This window comes from Morone saxatilis, unplaced genomic scaffold (genome assembly GCF_004916995.1).
Source record: "Morone saxatilis isolate NCDOM2014 unplaced genomic scaffold, NCSU_SB_2.0 Contig11, whole genome shotgun sequence".
NCBI lineage: Eukaryota > Metazoa > Chordata > Actinopteri > Moronidae > Morone > Morone saxatilis.
Window position 1 is genome coordinate 1,190,547 of NW_023339663.1, and position 19,958 is coordinate 1,210,504.

Here is a 19,958-nt window from a genome sequence, read left to right on the forward strand (position 1 = left end):
TGGCTCTAGATAGGGCCTTTCTCGCCTCTTTTCTATTATTCACTAAACTGACGAGCCCTGCTTAGGTGATATATCATAAGAATCTTTCATATTGTATCTAAAACTGTACCATGAACCCAAACAGTGAACTTAGTAACTGCAGGCAGTTTGTGTAAAACCAGAGATTTGGATGAATTTTGAATAGATTTTTTTTTTGTTTAGGAAACTTTTTATACAATTCTCTGTCTGTATTATGGATTTTAAAAAAATAATTGTGCACAGAAATGAACCAAATATGGAGATATATAACTTATACTTAATATCTGACTCAAGGTGGAAAAACAGTATGAGCTGACGCCTGTAAATAACATTAATGAGGAATGTATAGCACATACTGTATACACATTATATATCATTGTGTGAACAAAGAACAAAGAATAAACAAGGTTTATTTATTATTTATTCTTTGTGAACCTCTGATCCACACACTATCTGTACAAAATTGTAAACTTTACACTTCATTAAACAAAATATTGCAACAAATAATGCGACCCTTCACGTTTGGCTATTTATTGTTACTCTGAGCCACTGAAGTAAAATATAATAGGTTGCACTGTTAAAGCAAAACATGATATCATAATAGCATTTCAGAAGACTTATGTTGAATGTTCTTGTGTTGAGCAAATATATCTGCCAACTTTGTTTGGCTAGAAATCTTAAAAGTAACTTAAAAATCTAACCGCTAAAAGACTGTTATGGGCCAAGTTGTTCTTTTTACAAACTGACAATTCAATCATTTAATTGTCACTTTATTGATCTGAATTTGTACCTTAATCTAAGATTGAAAATGAAAAACAATAAAACCTAAAGAGCTGCTTCATTTCCAACACTGGGACAATACAACTTTCTATTAAACTGAGAAGTTGTGCGAGTGCTCTTACTCTGAAAATAAGGACATTAATCTTGTTCTGGGATAATATGGAAACCATTGTTGTTACTAGTTAAATCAGATCAATATTAGCTGTAAGATCTTATTAAGACACAGTTAGATATATATATTTGTAAAACTGATTACTTTTGTAATGCAAAAGATGCTCGACAAGATTATTTTTCTTCTTAGACAAAAACTTATATTCATTTCAACAAGGCTTTTTTACTTTCTTGAGATTCCTGTTTTGCAGAGTACAATCAGCAGGCAGCTCAGACATCGCCCCGCAATGGATCAACAGTTTTACCAAGACCACACTCAGGCTTTGACGTCAATCTGTCTTTTAATCTCGCTGAGAGCTCAGCGGTGGCCTTTTGTCTGCAGGGGGCAATCCACTCTTTGCTGTCGAAGAGCTAACGGAGCTTCTGCTGAGGAGCACATTCATTAATGCTCGGTAGTGAGTGAATCAGTATTTTCTTTGGACCAATGTGGAGATTTTTTTATCAGACTGGAGAAACACAAATATTGAAGAAAAAAGAAAATTCTCGAGAGGGATTTGGAGAAGATCACTGAAAAGTCAATTGGATTTGTCTCGTAGGTTAACTTGAATTAGCACCACAGGGTGTAGTCTGCTGGAGCTGCAGGCCATGTGCACTATTTTAGCATTTTGATTTGTTGTTGCTTCTTCATATTTAAAATCATGGGTCAGACACAGAGTGGCACAGATAAAGAGGTGACTCTTCAGAACATCCAGGGACTCTACCGTAAGTTTGCGAGCGAATGCCCAAGTGGAAATCTGCACTTGCACGAATTCAAGAGAATCTTTGGAATCAACAGCAACTCAACAGAAGAAGAAGCCGCATTCATGGACAATGTGTTTCGATCCTTTGATACAAATAAGGTAATTTAACAGAGGCTAATGTTTGGTAATCAGCATTAATGTTCGGTAATGTTGTTTGACAGCAGAATGTTATTGATGAGCTTCAGTATTTGTCTGAATGTGACATTATGTTTGACTGATCTGTCCTGTTTGCCTCTCAGGACGGTCAGATAGACTTCATGGAGTATGTGGCGGCACTGCATCTCGTCCTTCGTGGAAAACTAGAGGACAAACTGAAATGGTCTTTTAAAGTTTATGACCGAGATGGAAACGGCTGTCTGGACCGACAGGAAGTGAAACACATTGTCAAAGTAAGTATTCAGTTCTTTTTTTGTACAATTAAAAAACGTATTTGCCTCAGGTACTTTAGAATATTCTTGCGAGATTGGTTTGAACGCTAACTTTTAGATTACTTTATCCTTCAACTCGTTGTGTGTTTGTGATATTAGAATGAGATCAGAGTGGGTCCACAATGCTGAACCGCCATTTTTCTACATTAGGAGTTAGCAGTCAGACAGTAGCAGGTCTGGACCATACTCCTTATGGTCTTGGCGACAGCAGCAAGGAAAAACTTCCTTTTAAGAGGCAGAAACCTCAAACAGACCCTGGCTCTAGGTGGGCGGCCGTCTCAGTGAGTTGTAAATCAGAGAGAAACCTAAGAAAGGTCGGTCTAGCATGCAGCCCTGTGCCCCATCGCCCATCCTAAACCTGCAAAGCTCCTCGTGGACTGACTGAGAATATGGAACATGTAGCTGGGTGGAGAGATAGTCTCTTCACTCAGAACAGTAACAGCAGTTACAGCGTAACCTCCAGATATATACGTAAATGAGATATGTTTTCTCAGATATTTGAACTGTCTCCTCAGATCATCTACGAGATAAAGAAGCACAATGATCCGAGCATCACGGGAAACATTGAGGACATCTGTGACAGAATATTTGAACTGGTGGACAAAAATAATGACTGTAAGTTCCATGTTGATGATAATAAAATTAGCTAATAATGACAATACAGTAGCTCACTTCTGCTGTTGTAATTGTACTTGATGATGAACACTAACTGCTTGGATGATGATTGTGTGCCGTTCTGCTCCTCTGCTGAAATAGGTCAGATTTCTTTGGAGGAATTTATCGAGGGGGCTGAAAAGGACCCGTGGGTGATGGATCAGCTCAAACTGGACATCGGGCCTTGTGATTGGTTCATTGGACAGCATGAGAAGAATCCCTGATTTCATATTGTGCAGCATATATATTTTTTTATGATCAAAGCCTTGATAAATGTTCTTCTATTGTTTACACACTGATGCATCAGAGAATGTTTCAGGTTTGTGATCTTCCAAGGAAATAATCTGCATTGTAAGATTCAGGATGAACTCAGTGATGGTTTCTCCAGCTGTGGAACATACAAACATGCTCGGAGATGCAGCCTGAATCTTCAGGCACCACTTTTTAGGTAGAGAAGCCTGTCGTCTTCATCTTCTACCTTCTACCTCTACTGCTGCTTGAAGATCACAACCCACCCATCCAAACTGGATGAAGTTAAACGTTTTATCTGTGGATAAAATCAGTTTTATAGTTCAAAGTGGATGCATGTTTTTACCCATCAGCTGAAACTTTAGAGATTCACTCTGCTGCAACATATAACTAATGCTTATTTTCTATTATGCTGTTTGTTAAATGTATTTTACACAAATATTCAGTGGTGGGAGAAGTATTCGGATCTTTTACTTAAGTAAAAGTTGCAATACTCAAAAAATACCACAAACTTCTTATTAAGAAAGGTACTTGAGTAAATGTAAATTCCACCACTGAAAACAACAACAATTCACGTTCTTGCTGGCAGTTTAATAAGAGGATAAATATCTGTGCGTTGCTGTTTTCTAGAGTTCTGCCACTCGTCAGTGTCAGTCAATCAAATCAAGCAAGAGGCGGACTTTACGAGCACTTTCTTCCTGTTTTGATGCTTTTTACTCACCTCCGCAGGCGCACCAGCTGTTTTTTTCCCAACGTTCTTTGCCAAGGTGTTTTTGAAGCGGCTGCACCTGTAACGGTGCATCTCTGTGTGATGCTAAGCTAAGCAATTTTACCCATAAAATTTATTAATACATATATACAAATATTCTGCTTTGAACAATAATATGTGTCTGATATTTTTCTGCAAAAAAGTAATCCTTAAAATGTCTCACAAAATTTCCAGAATCTATAAAATATTTTTTCATTTCTTAAGTTTTCCTGCTGGACACAAGATGTCTCCTCCTCCCCTCCATTCTCAGTGTTTGTGCACTGGTGGATCACATACATACATATAATTTGCATACTGGACCAGGATTGTCTTCAAAACTATGTGTGCATGCATGTATACCCGACATTACCCATTATCTATATCCATACAGTTACAGCTTTACCGTTGTCTGTAACTTTCTGTTATCATTGTGTGCCTGGTTTAAATGCCAGAATGTGTCCACATGTTGTTGTTTTTATCTGACCCATTGCTTCTATAGGTCATCTAAATGTGAGTGATAAAGAAATCAGCTGCAGGAATAATGAACACGAGTGGAGGAGGATGATAACAGGAGTCAAATTAGTGTGAATGTGGAGTAATTAGCTGTCCTTTTATGTCTGCTATCAATAAACTGTATAAACAGAAGCCAATACCAGTGTGTGTGTATGATTGAGCATATTCTGCTTTATTGTAAGACCTATTTTGTTTCCGTTGACTCTTGCACAGCTAAACACATCTGTCTTTAGTCGCCTTATGGAGACCTCCTGGGACCTTTTACTGTATGGATTTAGCCTGATTTACTATTCTTAGCCTTAAGGCTCTTTGCCTCACCATATGATATCCTTTAGCTTTACAGAGACACCATTAAGGATCACACTCACATAGTTCAAACTCAATTCAATTACTGCCACTCATATTTCAAAGTTACATTTTAAAATGTTTCTCAGCTTCCAGGAGACCGCTGGCTTCCTTTTCTTTCTCTGTGGTGTAAAAAAATCAACTTTAATGTCTGCTTTTATTGTCCAGCTACAGTTGTAAAGCACTTTTAAACCAGATAAGTTCATTTAACTTAAAAAAATATTGAAACTGATCATATAGTGAGTAAGTAAGTAAAACTAACTCAACTTTGTAAGTTAACAAAACATTCTTGACCAAATAGCTTTAGTCATTTTAAATGGCACTGACTTGATTTTGTAATTTTTTATTTGTGCTGTGAAAACAAAATTAAAAGTAAAAAGTAGGGGTAAAAGTAGTGGGGCACTGTCTGTGTGGGGGGGTTGGTATATCATACTGTTAAGGCAAATAGCCTTAAAAGCTAAGATTAGTGAAACAGGCTAAATCCACACAGTGAAAGGTCCCGTAGGGTCGCCACAGAGAGACTGGAGGGTTGAGGACAGTGTCAGTACGTATGGGTGACGCACCAGCAGCTGCTGAAAGACTCATCCACACTCAGAAAGCACAAAACTTTACATTACTCTGAAACATATCGCTCAGTTTGCTTCTACAGTTCAACAGGTAATAAATAATCCCTGCTGCTCTTTACATCAGACTGAAATGGGATATAGCTCCCATCTACAAATCCAGGGTTCCCACTCTTTTTAAGAAAACATGTTAGGACATCAATGTATTTTTTGTTGTTTTTATGATACAGGAAAAACCGTCGTATAAGCTGCAGTTTCTGGCAAATTGACCACAACCATTAATTAACAGTTCAAATGTATATTGTATTAATCATTAGACTGTGTGCATGTAGATATAAGAATATCACTCACAGCTCTGGAAAAAATAGACCCGATGCCAAAAAGATCACTGCAAGTCAGTTCCACTTTTCATCTGGTAAACCTCAGTAAATAGAGTCGAGGTTGAAATAGGTGACCTAAAGGAGTCTAAAATACAAACATTTCCAGGACAACATAGATTATTTCCAGGATATTTGGTCATTTTTTGTGACTGGAAAACTAGTCTCTAAATTTCCAGGTTTTCCAGGATGTGTGGGAACTCTAAGGTCACAGCCTCCTCCCTGACTGACTGACTAAACTAAAGCAGCTGATAAGGTTGAACACTGAACACAACATATTGTATTTCCACTTTGTTAGAACAGACAGACTGACTGTCTCCTTCTTTATACATTGTGAGGGACTCTGGGTGACATCTTGATGATTTAGGAAAGGTAAGGTAAGCTTAGAACTTGATTGAAACCACTGCACAATAAGATCTTCTCCAGTGTTTTATTACAGTAATAATATTATGAATGAATCTCTTCTTTCTGCACAGTGAAGCTCAAACATCACACTGAAGGAACAAGATGAAAAACAAACTATTTGAGTGAAGGGAGACTTTAAGTCTACTTTATTATATTATGTTTCAGAATACTTATTATAATCAAAGTAGCAGTTAGCTTATAATATGCAACTTAAAGCCCTCTATGTATGCAGTTTATAATGTATTAGTATAAATGTACAACCAATTCTTCCCTGATAACCAGTGTTGGGCAGTAAGACATTACAACCAATAATATTACTTTCTTCAGTAACTAGTAGTGTAACTAATTACTAATACATTTCAGTAATAATATTACAGTTACAGTACTGTACAGTTGCTTTTGTTGGCAACCCCGACTAATACGAAATCCAACAATCCAATCACATCCTCGGATCAATTTTGTAATCGTGGACGAAACTAGATAAGATAAGATTTATTTATTTACTGATTCTGTGTAGGGGAATGAGGTGCAAAGAGTAAAGAAAGAAATAATACAACAAAGTATGATACAATCTCAAACATATATACACTATATACAATAAATATAAATAATTAAGTAGAATATGGTAAGCAATAAAACTGTATATATCTGAGCTTGGAAGATGGAAACGTTTACATTCAGTGGCTGAAACTGAATCTTAATAGTTGTAATTCTGAACTTTGGGCAGAAGGGACACTAGTGTTACAAACTGCAAGTGTATTTGCCCTCCTCGCCACAAGGAGACAACTGGTGGTTCAAGGCACTTTAATAACACATTTGTATATAAAAAGGTGTATATACATACATATTAAATATATATATTTTCTGTTGTATTTTTTATTTAATGTCTATTTTCTTATCTATTGTGTTGTGTCGTATCTGGAGCTGCTGTCTTATTTTATCTTATCCAATATTGTGGGGAGCAGTGATTATAAACTGCAGTTGGAGTAATAAAGCAATAAAAAAGTAAAACATTACTTTTGAAAAGAGTAATGAGTAATAAATTAATATGTTTTGGAGTAACCAAACAAACACTGTTGATAAAACAAGCAAAGTCATCTGTCCGAGGCTGCTGCGACAGCGGAACTGATGAGTAGATAATCCTCTTGGTGTTTGTTTCGTCTTTGACGGAGCAGCACAGGCCTCTTCTGACGGGCTAAAGAGCTAAAAAAGAGCTAAAACGGGACTTTCCCTCTCCGTAACTCTAACACACCTATCAATAATCAATACCTCCGTTCACTTTATTGTTTTCTTGAAGCTGATAATTATTGTTTACCGATAAAAAGACGTTTACTTCCGGGGGCTGTCAACGTGACAGAATTGCGCATGCGCAGCTCCCTCCCCGGTTGTGTGTTGACAAACGGTACCGATGCTCATCTCTCGGTCCGGTTCCAACACCGTCGACAGCCCGAATAAAATGTAATTTCGCGGGATTGTAACGACGCTGCGACGCTTCGGGAGGATTCTTCTTCTTCTTCATGAAGCTGTGAATCCGGTAACCGTTCACTACGTCACATTTAACGGCTCCAGTCGGTGTTAGCTGCGAGGCTAGCTGCGTTAGCGCCGAGCTAACGTGATAAAGTGAGCTGCTGTTAGCTGCTAATGCTAACTGTGTAACAATATTTATTATTATATATATAATGTTTTATATCTTATAAATCATTATATTTATAATTATTGTTCATCTTCAGAGAGTTTATACTGTCTGTCTGTCTGTCTGCAGGTCTGTCTGTCTGTCTGTCTGCAGCAGCTGTCTGTCTGCAGGTCTGTCTGTCTGTCTGTCGTTTCTTTGAGTCTGTTTCAATCAGAGTTTATAATAATGAACTATAATAATGAAGTATAGTTTAATCTGGATTCTGCATCAGTTAGATTGTAGATAATGTGTGTTAGTATGAATATGTTGCATTAACCTGATGCTGTTAGTGTTTCCTTCAGTTTCTGTCTAAAATCATGTGTTAATGAAGGTATTTACAGTCAGACAGCAGTAGAATGAAGTTACTGCTGCAATCACCGGCCTACAAATCCAGTTTTCAGAAGAAAAGAAGAAAAGAAAACATTTTTATTTAGTTAGTTAGTTACAGACTCTCAGTTTTAACCGTGTTTGAGGTGAAACTTGATGTTGTGATCCACTAATGATGACTCATCACATCCACAGTGATTCTGCAGCCCAACATTACAAACCTCCATCCTGTTACATATAAAGTGAGTGAGTGGATTACAGTAAACAGTTCAGTGTCTGTGTGAGGCTCTTCAGACAGGGAACCGGTCGGACCTGATCCCCTGCGTCACCCGGAGCCTCTGTCTGGTCCTGTCGGCGTCCTCAGGCCTCCAGCCGGGCCGTCCTGTTCACGCTCTAGCTACGCCTGTCAGCTGTTCAACGAGGACCCTGCCACCAGCTGCATTGTGGGAAAGATTCTGGCCGACGTCCCGACAGTCGCTTGGCCTGAAAGCCTTCAGTCTGTTATCGGCTGTTAGAGGAAGAGACTGTCATTTAAATATGAAACCAGCCGTCTGTGGAGAGAACCTTCCAGTCGGAGGAGGAACTGTGTGAAAACTGCAGCTCAATGTCTTCAACCTACTGGTGAACTAAACGAAGTGCTGTCCTGGAAACTCCTGGAAAATGTCCTGGAACCTTGATTTTATGTGACCCATAAATGACGGTGTTCTTGTGTTGTGGTTGTTTGTCTTCGTGTTCAGTGTTTGTTGTTGTTTGTTGCTGTTTGTTGCTGATCTCTGTTCACTGAATGTATTTAAACTTGAAACAGGACGTTGGAGCGTTCAGTACTTCAGATGAATGGAAGAAGAGGAGTTAAGAGTTAAAGCAGGGCTGATTGGTTTAAACTCCTGACATCATGGAGGGGCATGAAGACGAAGACGAAGATGAAGATAGAAATGGGTTCAGATGAATAATGAATACAGGTTGTTTTGCTTTCATGTTGAGGAAGTGACTCAACCAGAGAAGCTTTAACTGACACACCAGCAGCAAACAGGACTTTAATAGGCGATGAATTATGTATTTACTCTGTGTGTGTGTGTGTGTGTGTGTTTCAGCTCTGAACTGAAACCATGCTGAAATGGTTCTCCAGCGAGGAGGGCGAGCCCGGCTCTGTGGTAAGTGCACACTGTCAGCAGTAACCTTCAAACACACATCCATAATTACTGCACACTGTGTTAATGACCAACAACACTGCGGCCATTACTCAGAGCTGAGGATAAACACTGAAGCCTTCTGATCTTTCTGTGTTCGTAGGAATGTTTGACTATAAATGTGCTTGATGCCACAGAGTGAGCAGTTAGTGAGGCAGCAGCCGTTCGCTCAGTCAGAGGAAACCCAGTGAGAGCTTTACCGTCTGCTTCACGTCCCGTCAGAATTAGATGGACTGCTGAGCACAGGGCTTTGACTCAGACAACCAGAGCTCACACTTCCTGTGGGGGGGGTTGGGGGGGGTCACTGCTCCGGCTTAAACCCCCTGCAGCCTTTAGGCTTGTGTCTGTGTTAGGTCTATTCAAAATCATTAACATTTGAGTTCTTATTCTTTTAAATATCTGTTAGTCTGAGAGACTTCACCTCACTTTCCACTGTTCTGCCCTCCGCTCCCACCTGACCGACACCGGACTGGTATTCTGACCGTTACTGACCTCATGGGATCGATCATGTGACGGCCACATGTTATGAACATCTCCATAAGCGTGTTTTAGTGAATGTCAGTTTCTCTTGTGGTTGATCGCTCTGGTGCATGGTAGCTCAGTGCGCCTGCGTCAGCTCACATTCTTCACATATAGTTTATAATCTATCAGAAACTGTGTCCTGTCCTGTTCCTGAGGGTTCTTCCTCTGTTATTTAAAGTTTTGTTGGGGAGTGTCTCCTCACTCACACTGAGGGTTTAAGGACCGAGGGTGCTGAATGTTGTACACACTGTAAACTCATTTCTTTTAGCGCGTGCGTCCATAAACATAATCACACAAACTCACCTGTGACAGCATTTTTACACCTTTATTTTCTCATCAGGCTCACTTCACACACACCTTTACAGACATCTCCTTCATCTCATCTCCTTTCTCCTGATCTGACACCCTGAACTGTGATTGCTGCCACACCTATAGGTCCATACACATCCTCTCACAGTCTCTCAGTCGCTGTGTGTCTTTACAGCCTCACACAGGGCTCCCAGGCCTTTAGAGACTAGTTTTGGAAATGGATTAAAATGACCAAATATCCTGTTGTTTTGGGAATTGTTCATATTATTTTAGCCTGTCCTGTGGCGTTATTAAAGAAAAGTCTTCAGTGGTGAGAACCTCCTGGTGCGCCACAGAGTCTCCTTAAACGATGACCACCTGTGGCTGACCTCCGTTTGGGAGCAAGTGCTAATCAGTCAGGTTAACACAGTGAGGTATACAGATAAGGATAACGTGTATTTCTGTATCACAATCTGTTTTGAAGCAGGAGAAAGTGGCCCAGTGCATCCTTATTGCCCCTTTCTTTATGTTCTGTAGTCCTCTGGTACTGTCCGAGTGCCCCTCACTCTCTCTCTCACTGGCAGAAGACTCCACATCAGATGAAACATTCTCAGCTGTCTCTGACTCCAGCACCAGGCGTGTTGTCTTGTTGTCGGTCCAGCACTGACCCACTATCTCCCCGTCTCTCCTCAGGGCCCGGGCTCTCCCCGCGCCGCCGCTGGTGGCGGAGAGGTTGCTGTGGAAGAAATGGCGGAGCGGCTCACCCAAACCGAGCAGCTGGTCGCTCAGCTGAAGGAGTTGATCCGGGAGAAGGATGCAACGCTTCGCTCCAAAGATGACCAACTGAAGGTGAGCACAGCAGCTCTCCAACTGATAGCAAACACCCTCATTATGGGCACTGTCGAAGGGGTCAGTGTCATTTTAAACACGTTGTAACATGTGATAAACATCTGTTGGCTCTAGGAAATGAACACTGTAGCCAAACCCAAAATGAATCTTTAATATAAAAGAGAGTTTGGAGATGCACCTGCTTTGGTTTTCAGTGTGTCTGTGTCGCTCATTTTCTAGTTATTTGGCTGCAGTTATTATTTTCATTATTAATTAATTTGCTGATTATTATGTAGAGGAATCAGTTAATCATTTGATGTACAAAACGTCAGAAAACTGAGAAAAATGTCCATCCCAGTTCTCAAAGTCTAACGTAAGTGAAAAACCAAAGATATTCTGTTTAATATGATATATAACACAAAGGCAGGAAATATATTGGAGAGGCTGAAAACAACATTTTCTGCATGAAATATTACTTTAACAATGAATCGATTATCAACAGTTGGTGATTAATCAATTAGTCGACTAATCAAGCTCTAACTAGTTGCATATTATCTAAATGAAAGTGCACTGTTTATGACCATAACTGTCCAAATATTAGCCATTAAACACTGCACTGTTAGCGGTTTCTTGTGGGTTTAATGAAGTTAGTCTTCCTCAGTCTCTGTTTACTTCAGTCACTGTGTATTTATAATGCTGACAGGATATTTCCATGACTTTGGGTGTGTTTTAATGTAATTTTCCTAGTACTAAATGCAATAATACATGGTCTGGGGCGTATCTGACTGAGCCAGGCACAGTTGGTCTGAAATAGTTTGAAACGCTGTTAGTCACTGAAACCCGGATCTGGTTAACTATTAAACTCCCGAGTCAAAGTCTACTTCACAACAATAAAGACAGGAATGTGAGATTAGAGTTCAGCAGTAAATGTTAAAGCACATTACAGGAGAGTGTAAACAGGAACCTCCACTCTGCTCATTTCTGTCAGTCATTATAATGAGAAACTTTCTTAAAATATTGACTTACCATCTCAAATTAAGGACGTACTATCTCAGAGTCATTATTTTAAGATATTGACTCAAACTTTTCAGACATTAAGTCAATATTTTGAGATAATAAGTTAATATATTGAGAAGGTTTCTCATTATAATTACTGACAGAATCCTTTTTTCCTCTTCACATTGGCAGAAATGGCCTTTCATAGATCATAGAGCAGTTGTAGTTGTAATGAAAAGAGACCTTTTCTGTGGATTGTGCACCGATATCACAAATCAGAAACAGAATTATTGATCCCCGGGAACCGGTCGCATTACAGTTGCTCAAGTTGCTGAACAAGACACCCATACAGAAATAGAAAGTGAACAATAAGCAACTGTTAAAATCAAACGTGCATTAAGTTAAGAATATATATATAATACTAATAATAATACTATATATTCGTATGATAGACCAATAGCAGAGTGAACATTATACTCACAGTATATAACAATATATAGAACATAGAAGATAAGACATTTAAAATATATATACTATATATGACTCAGAAGGCTGTTTTATTAAAGAGCTTTATTTGAAATGTTGAATAATGTATCATCTACATTGTCAATCAATTCTAGTTGACATTGCTGAGAGCTGCTTCCTCTAATGTTGTAAACCACAGCGCCCTCTGCTGGATACTCTTTGCACTGACAGCAATATGTAATATATATTTATTTTTGCTGCATTATACAGAGAAAAAAACAGTTTTCATATCAGATAACGTACACACAGATACAATATCAATACGTCTGTGATGGGCTCATCAGTCGGGCTCTGCAGAGTGTAACCGAGCACTTCACTGATGGACATTACTGTGTGTGACTCAGGTGGAGAAGGAGACGTGTGAGGCCAAACTGTCGAAGCTGCGTCTCCAGAACAAGGCCAAGGTGACCTCGCTCACGACACAGCTGGAGGAGCTGAAGAAACAACAGGGAGGTCAGGGCACGCCAACACACGGCAAAAAGGTACCGGCACACACACACACACACATTGACACACATTCACGTTCCCTAAATCTCAACAGTATGTGTCTGATTTAAACTTCATTTTAATCCAAATTCTAGTTCAGATTTAGGCAGTGAGAGGTTTTTACCACTTGGGGGCACAAAGGCTCCGCTGCAGAGTCACTGTTAAACACATCTGCTCTGGGCTGATGGAGTCAGTATGTGAGCTAACCGCAGCCAGCAGACACACAGATATATGAGCGTCCAGGTTGAGTGGTGTTTCTGGTGTGTGGATGATTTTATAGCGCTGTCTTTGTGTTTCTCTTCAGGGCTCATCAGAAGGAGGTGGAGAGCAAGCCAATCGGGGAAAGATCGTCCTGCTAAAGAAGAAGGTTGAAGAGCTGGAGCAGCAGCTCGCACAAAGAGTGGAGGAGCTGGAGAACAAGGTACACTCTCTGATGTCTCCTAAGCTCTTATTTAAGCTGTTATTTCACCTGAGTGGTGTCCAACAGAAGGGTGAATTATAAATATTGTGTCATGGCGTCAAACAGCAGACTCTCCTGCTTCCTGTCTCGTCTGCACACTTGTTGGTCTGTGACTTGTTGTGGTCGACACATCAGAGCACCAGGCAACATCAGGGTGTGTGTTTGGGGCCTAAATGCATTTCTAATCTGCTGCTCTGACCTCTCAGGTGGTCTGGGTTCAGGTCTGCTTACTGTCCCAGAGTCCAGAATAAACACAGGGAAGCAGAATTCAGTGTTTATGCACCACATATATGGAACAGTCCCCCAGAAAACAACTCTTAATGCTCTTAAATCAGGGCTTAAGACTGTGCTACTGTCTTTAAACTTTTTAAAAGTCCTATGTATGTGTGCTTGTTTATGTCAATGTCTTATGAATCTGTATTGCCTTATTGTTGAAAGGTGCTGTACAAATAAACTTTCTCTGATGTGTAATGGTTTTTAAGGGTTAATGGACCGAGGTGGACAGGTATAGATTTACACAGCGAGAAGCAAACAGGCATCAAAATCTGTTTTCATTTCTCTAACAAAAAGTGTGACTGATTTATTCTAGAGGAGGGAGGTCGAGTCGCAGCGGCAGCGAGGCGAGGAAATGGACGCTATGCTGATGGAGAGGGACAGAAAGCTGGCAGAGAAAGAGGCCTACATTGTCCACCTGCAAATGGGGTTGGCAGGAGATCAGCCCATCACACCTGCACTACAACAACAGGTCATACTCCAGTACTCTTACACTGCTTCCAATCATTTAAGTTCGACCCAAAGAGCAATAACGCACGTTCATTATGATGTGTCCTCGCTCTCTCTGTTATATATTCAATCCACTCGCTGGTGCTCAACTGTGCCGCCCCTCCTCAGGTGTCAGAGGACAGTGGAGCGATGCAGGAGCTGCAGCTGCTGGTGCAGAGCCTGACCAGGAAGGTGGGAGAATCAGAAGAGCGCTACAGTTTGCTGCAGGAGCAGGCGGACAGCCTCAAAGAGCTGCTGGTCACAGAGAAGGAGCAGTACAGTCAGAAGGAGAGCATGTACAAACAGAACGTAGGTTGTCAAAGCACTCTGGCATATTTCTGTTTGGAGGCCCTGGATCATTTCTTTTCACATGCATGCAAGCAGAATGGCTGTGTGTTTGTTGTGAGGAGCGTTGCTGTCTTTTGTCTGAACATGCACCCTGTGTTTGTTTTTAGATCCAGACATTCAAAGACATCATTATTCAGAAAGATAACCAGCTGATGGAGATCAACCAGATGCACGAACAGGAGCTCTTCAAGTTAGCAGCAAAGTCTGATGCCAGTGCAGACTTAGAGCAGGTAGTGACAACACTCATCTCTCAATGAATCACTGAGGAAAACCGGAGAGGCACATTTTTATTTGTCTGTAATTCTGTGTTTTCTCTCTTGACATTTATTGTTGTCATGTTTGTTTTTGCTGTATATTTTAATGTTCTTTTGCACAGCTTTGCTCAGTTTAAGGTGTGTTGAAATGTGTTTTATAAGTAAACAGTCTAGTTACTGCTGTAGCCACATTATTTTGTGCACATGGAATGACTGAATGTGTTGGATTTAGTCTCATTAAATCTGTGTGACTGTATTGATGTTTAAGCTGTGGACATTATAGAATATTTACTGTGTTGGCCGCTCTTAAACATCTTTTTCATCTTCCCCTCAGCTTCTGAAGGCTCTGAAACAGAAGCTGCATGAGAAGGAGGAGGTGCTGCTGGGTAAAACCCAGGTCATTGATGTTCTCCAGGGAGAGGTGGATGGCAGGGATCAACAGATAAAGGTCAGGAACAACATCTCTTCTCTTTAAAAAATTATATATATATATATATAACTATTCACTTATACTATATATATATTTATATATATAGTATTCTGTGTCGACGTGCTTGGCCTTTAAGGATGCTTACAGAGAGTTTTCTTCTTTGATATATGTAATACCAATTCCTTAAAGGTTATATATACGAAATTCACTTGCCTATGGATGTCGGACTGTAGCATCAGCATCTCGGACCAAAATAATGGGACAGAAACAAAACAAAACTCACCAAAACCGTCTTTGTAAGTCTTGCCAACAATCACCAACACTGGTTTGGTCAAAATAAACCTTTAATTTACTGATTTATCTAACGTTAACCCTTGTGGATAGGCTCAGGTTGTTATTCTCAGCATTATGGAAAGGATCCCTACAGAGATAGACCTTTAGTTTAAACACAAACAGCCGTAATATCACTATCACACTCCAGAGACACAAAACACTCATTTTACCTCAAGACTTCATTCTCTGCTCAGGACACCTTGACTCCACTATATCTTTACTTAGCAAATAGCTGTTTGCTGCTATCTTAATGTTATAACCTCTAACTCCTCTTCAAATGTGAAGTCAGATGACATTGTCTTCGCCATCATGCTTTCGCCACACTCTCCACTGTCCTGCTTCCTCATCGTCCTTTCTCCCCTCAGGAGCTTACAGAGCGGCTGCGTCGGCTACAAGTGGAGCGAGAGAGCCTGGAGTCCAAGATGGAGGCAGAGAAGCATGTGATGCGAGCACAACTTCGCGACCTGATGGAAAAGCAGCGGGCGGAGGTGCAGCGAATGACTGAGCAGCATCAGGCACAGATGGCCCAAACGCAGCAGGATCTCCTGGGGCAGCTGGAGGAGCTGAGGAGGGCCTCGATCGCAGCACCAGTTGCCAGTCAAGAGGCCTCGGGAAGTGGAAACGTGCCCGTGGATTCAGCCTCCATCCAAAGGATAGCTGACCTGGAAGGTTGGTTGCTCTTTAATTTGCAGAAACATGTTCATCTTCCTGTCGCCTTGAACATCAACATTTCATCCATTTCCTCTGTGCTTCTCTCTCCTCCTTTGGTTGCAGCACAAGCAAAGAAAAAAACGGACGAAGCCAGCAGATCAGAGGCCAAGTTCTTGAAAATGAAAGCCTGGTCTAAGTCTCGGATCAGACAGTTGGAGGAGGAGTTGAAGAAGAGCCAGGTGGGAGCCAACGTCCTCTTGTTATCCGGAGTAAAAGGACACAAAAGGACTCTTCTAAGCAAGGCTGCGAGGTGAATAATAAGACATTTTCAAAAGATTTTTACTTCCCCCCCTTTTAGGCCGGAGGTGCCCCCCCAGACCTGACTGCCCTGCGGACTCGTATCACAGCACTGGAGGAGGAGAGAGAGGAAAACCTCTGGAAAGTGGAACAATATGAGGAGCTCAAAGCAAAGAACGGTACCAAAATCAAACCTGAGTCAACAGTCAGGTCAAACACCCCCCAGCCATATTTTCTTTATACATTTCAATGTGCACTGTCATTAGTAGCTATAATGCCAAAATGAACATGGTGTGTTTGATGCTTTCTGCTAGACATGCTGGAGGCTAAGCTGGTGGTATATGAGGAGCAACAGAGGACACTACAAGCAGACCTGGAGCAGTTCACCAAGAGGACTGCCTCTCAGGTCGGACCTCCACACCTTTTCTCAACTGTGCACATTCGATGAAAGCTGCTCACTGCAGTTCTCCTGTAACTCTCGACTCCTTCTCGTCACAGGCCAGTGAGTCGGGCAGCGCCGACGACACTCAGAGCCAGGTGCTGGAGTGGCAGGAGATGGTGGCCGAGGCGGTCAGCGCCAGGGATCGAGCCAAAGAGGAGAAGGCTGCCATGGTCCTCCGCATCAGCCACATGGAGGAGGAACGAGAGGGTAAGGCTGCTGCTAGAGGATGACACAAACTGAATGTAAATTGTCTGAATGAAGGTGGAATCAACAGTTGTAGCGAGGATTAGTTATCAGGGTCAGAATTCGATGAAAAGCCTGGTCCCTCGTGTGTATTGTTTGGAAAATGACGCACACTGCCAGTGGATGGTGACTTTCATTTACCTGCTCCACTCCATATGTGATCAAAAAGCTTCCTTTTATCAACTGCAAGAAAGTAATGCAGTATAATCCAGCACAAGCAACAAACTTAGGCAAAACAGAATTCCTCTTTTTGTTATTGTATTATTCCCCTTGAAATCAATGAAATGAGAAACATTACCACTTTAGTCCACTGGGGACGCCAGAATCAACACAGAATGAAAGTTGTAGGGGCTTTAACTGTAAAATGTTTCTAATATTGAGGTGGACGAACTATTAGAAACTCCTCTCAGTATAATGCAAGAAAATAAAATAACTTCCTGTTATTTTGTCCCAATACCAACACCACCACTATGTTTGTAGCAGAGATTTATCGTTTACTGTTTACCACGTGTCCTCTGTTGTCTGACTGAACATTACTTTCTTTTTCTTAATTTTTCCCCCCGTCCTCACCGTTGTTATCGGGGAGCATTTGGTTTGTCCTGTGCTGCCTCCCATCTCGTGGACGTCCGCCCCCACCCCCCTCCCACTCTCCCTCTCCAGCCCCTGCTCCAGGGATGGGAGCAGCCACACAGAACAGTTTCCCATCAGTTTTGTGCATGCAGGCTCCTCCAAACCTCCAGTGCAGCCCCTGCTCACTGCACTGCCTGCAGCTCCCCTTGAGTTTCAGCTTTGGAGGGGCGAGCTACAGGCAGTGCAGTGGCGGGCTGCACTCTAGAGTCTGCCATTTTGTTTTTCCTTCTCCTGTGTTGTTCCTCTTTTCCATTCCTTCACCCCTTTCTGTTCTTCTGTCCTACTGTTTTCTTCTCTCCATCCTTTGATTTCTGGTGTGGCCACACTAAAAGAAGTTGGAGTAATCCAATAATCCAATATAATCAAACAACCGTCATTTCCTTTTGGGACGAGGACTAATGTGTGTCACCCTTCAAAGAGTTTCTGCTGCACACACACACACACACACACACACACACTGATACAGCATGTCTTTATTTGTAGGCTAATTGTCCAAAAAGTAGAGAAGAAGTGATCTCATACATTACAGAAGAATTGTTTCAGTCATAACTGATAAAGCTCACATAGTCGAGACATTTTATAATGTAGTATTGTCTCGTGTTGGTCTATGGACCCGTTTATACCTGGTATTAACAATACAAATATGTACTCAATATGGCTGTACCCTTCTCAAAATGTTGTAAGCTGTCCACTTGTGATCCACCCAAGATGCATGTTAATACCAGGTCTAAACAGGGTTTGAGAGTTACTTTAAGATCAGGATATTCAAGTAAAGTAATGTTATTTGGGATATTTTATGAGAGCTTACTGATGGAAATGAACACTACAAGTACAACTAATGCAATCTTTGATTAGCCAAACAAATCACCCCTCGAGAAATAAGAGTAATGCACAAAAAATATTCTTCATTAATTCAGTAAAATAAAACCAAAGTCATGCTCAGAATAAATTGGCTAATGGTCCTTTTAACATTAATTATGGTTGTTGATTTTGATTATCTGTGTGTGTGTGTGTGTTAAATCACTGAATCAGTGAAGTGGGGTAGACATTAATGAACTCAGTGTGAATAATGAGAGCCTCACAACTCGGCTCAAAGCCCTCGCAGTAATTAACACTTTCTGAAAGACGACTGCTGTTCATTTGTCGGCAGAGTTTTATTGAACCTGTCTTCAGACATTTTGTCCTCGCTCAGACCTTGTTAGTAGAGACTTTTACCTTTTGGATTCACTCACCAACCCAATCCAATCATTGCTAATAGTGTCATTTGTGCTGATTTAATTCAGGTGGATCGACTATGGGAAGAGTAAACACTAATTTCCTTATGTTGTTGCCTTCAAGTGCTGCTGGAAATACTGTAATTATGAGTTTATTGCTGAAGTGGAAACTGTGAGTCTTGGATACACAGAAGCTCTGATGTGCCTTTTTAGACTGAAGCAATGCATGCTATTGAGTCGAATGGTATCTGAGTTGGAGCTTATCAGTAGCTGTAAACAATATCTAAAGACATGTACACTACCAACATCAGTGCCTGCTGAGCTGTTTCTTCGGTCGTTTGCTGCTGCAGTCCACAATATCTTTTTCAGCAACGGGCAGCAACAACTCTTTGTCACAGTGTCTGTTATATTATTTATAAAGCCGTAACTGAAGAGTTACCCACTGCAGCTTCAATTCACATTTCTAACCATTTTAGAAAAAACAAAAATCTCCCTGTTGAGAACTTGACGAGTTTTGTGTTGTCACTTTATGAAAGCCTGAATTGAACTGAAGCTTTTGGTTTCTCACTTAAAGCATCAGACGTCAGATACTTCTTCTGCGGCATTCTCAGGCTTCAACAGCAGCTTTGACCTCTAAGTGTGTTAGCTGTTTTGGCTTCATGAATAATAATCCTGTTTCTCCTGTTCTTACATCCTCCATGTAATCCTTACTGCTGTGGTCGGTGTAGGTGCTGATGCATGCTCTGACTTACATTCAGTACTGTACTGCTGTAGTCCATCTCTGCTTAACCCTGCGTGTACACTGAACCCACACTGACCACAGCTTCACCCACTGAACTCCTTTTCTTTTTCTGCCCCACCCTTTGCTTTGAGCTGCCCCCCTCCCCCTCCCTGTTACTCCCCCAACACATCAGAACTAGCCTGTTGTCACAAAACAGATGGGAACATGTTTTGTTCAGCCCAGTCAATTTGGCATAGCCCTGCTTGCGCCCTACGCTGCTGAGTGAAAAACCCCCCTCAGATCTGTACCTTCCCCGTGTTACTCTAAATAACTGTCTGGTCTCCCTGCTGA

The 19,958-nt window shown here is 41.1% G+C and overlaps 2 protein-coding genes across 2 annotated transcripts in view; both read left to right on the forward strand.

Moving 5' to 3' along the window:
- The first annotated feature begins 1,607 nt into the window (after window positions 1–1,607).
- Window positions 1,608–3,015, forward strand: LOC118320735 (guanylyl cyclase-activating protein 2-like). The gene is made up of 4 exons (XM_035651798.1): window positions 1,608–1,808; window positions 1,949–2,098; window positions 2,653–2,752; window positions 2,894–3,015. Exons 1-4 carry the CDS (start codon window positions 1,608–1,610, stop codon window positions 3,013–3,015), a joined length of 573 nt encoding a protein of 190 aa, XP_035507691.1.
- Window positions 3,016–7,364: 4,349 nt separating this feature from the next.
- The window catches only part of LOC118320723 (golgin subfamily B member 1-like), a gene marked incomplete in the record, with an annotated part of 32,720 nt that continues 20,126 nt past the window's right edge, over window positions 7,365–19,958 (forward strand). Inside the window, 14 exon segments of the mRNA XM_035651780.1 lie at window positions 7,365–7,611; window positions 9,082–9,141; window positions 10,681–10,836; window positions 12,681–12,818; window positions 13,127–13,243; window positions 13,872–14,027; window positions 14,174–14,353; window positions 14,500–14,622; window positions 14,981–15,094; window positions 15,775–16,078; window positions 16,184–16,299; window positions 16,419–16,536; window positions 16,672–16,763; window positions 16,856–17,006. Of these exon segments, the coding sequence (XP_035507673.1) occupies window positions 9,097–9,141; window positions 10,681–10,836; window positions 12,681–12,818; window positions 13,127–13,243; window positions 13,872–14,027; window positions 14,174–14,353; window positions 14,500–14,622; window positions 14,981–15,094; window positions 15,775–16,078; window positions 16,184–16,299; window positions 16,419–16,536; window positions 16,672–16,763; window positions 16,856–17,006 (1,810 nt within the window).

Bases quoted from the DNA above. Each gene is read 5' to 3' on its own strand.
- LOC118320735 (XM_035651798.1), top strand. From the start codon at position 1,608: ATGGGTCAGACACAGAGTGGCACAGATAAAGAGGTGACTCTTCAGAAC. The intron at 2,099-2,652 runs GTAAGTATTCAG...CTGTCTCCTCAG, and splicing joins AAGTGAAACACATTGTCAAA to ATCATCTACGAGATAAAGAA. The intron at 2,753-2,893 runs GTAAGTTCCATG...CTGCTGAAATAG, and splicing joins GGTGGACAAAAATAATGACT to GTCAGATTTCTTTGGAGGAA.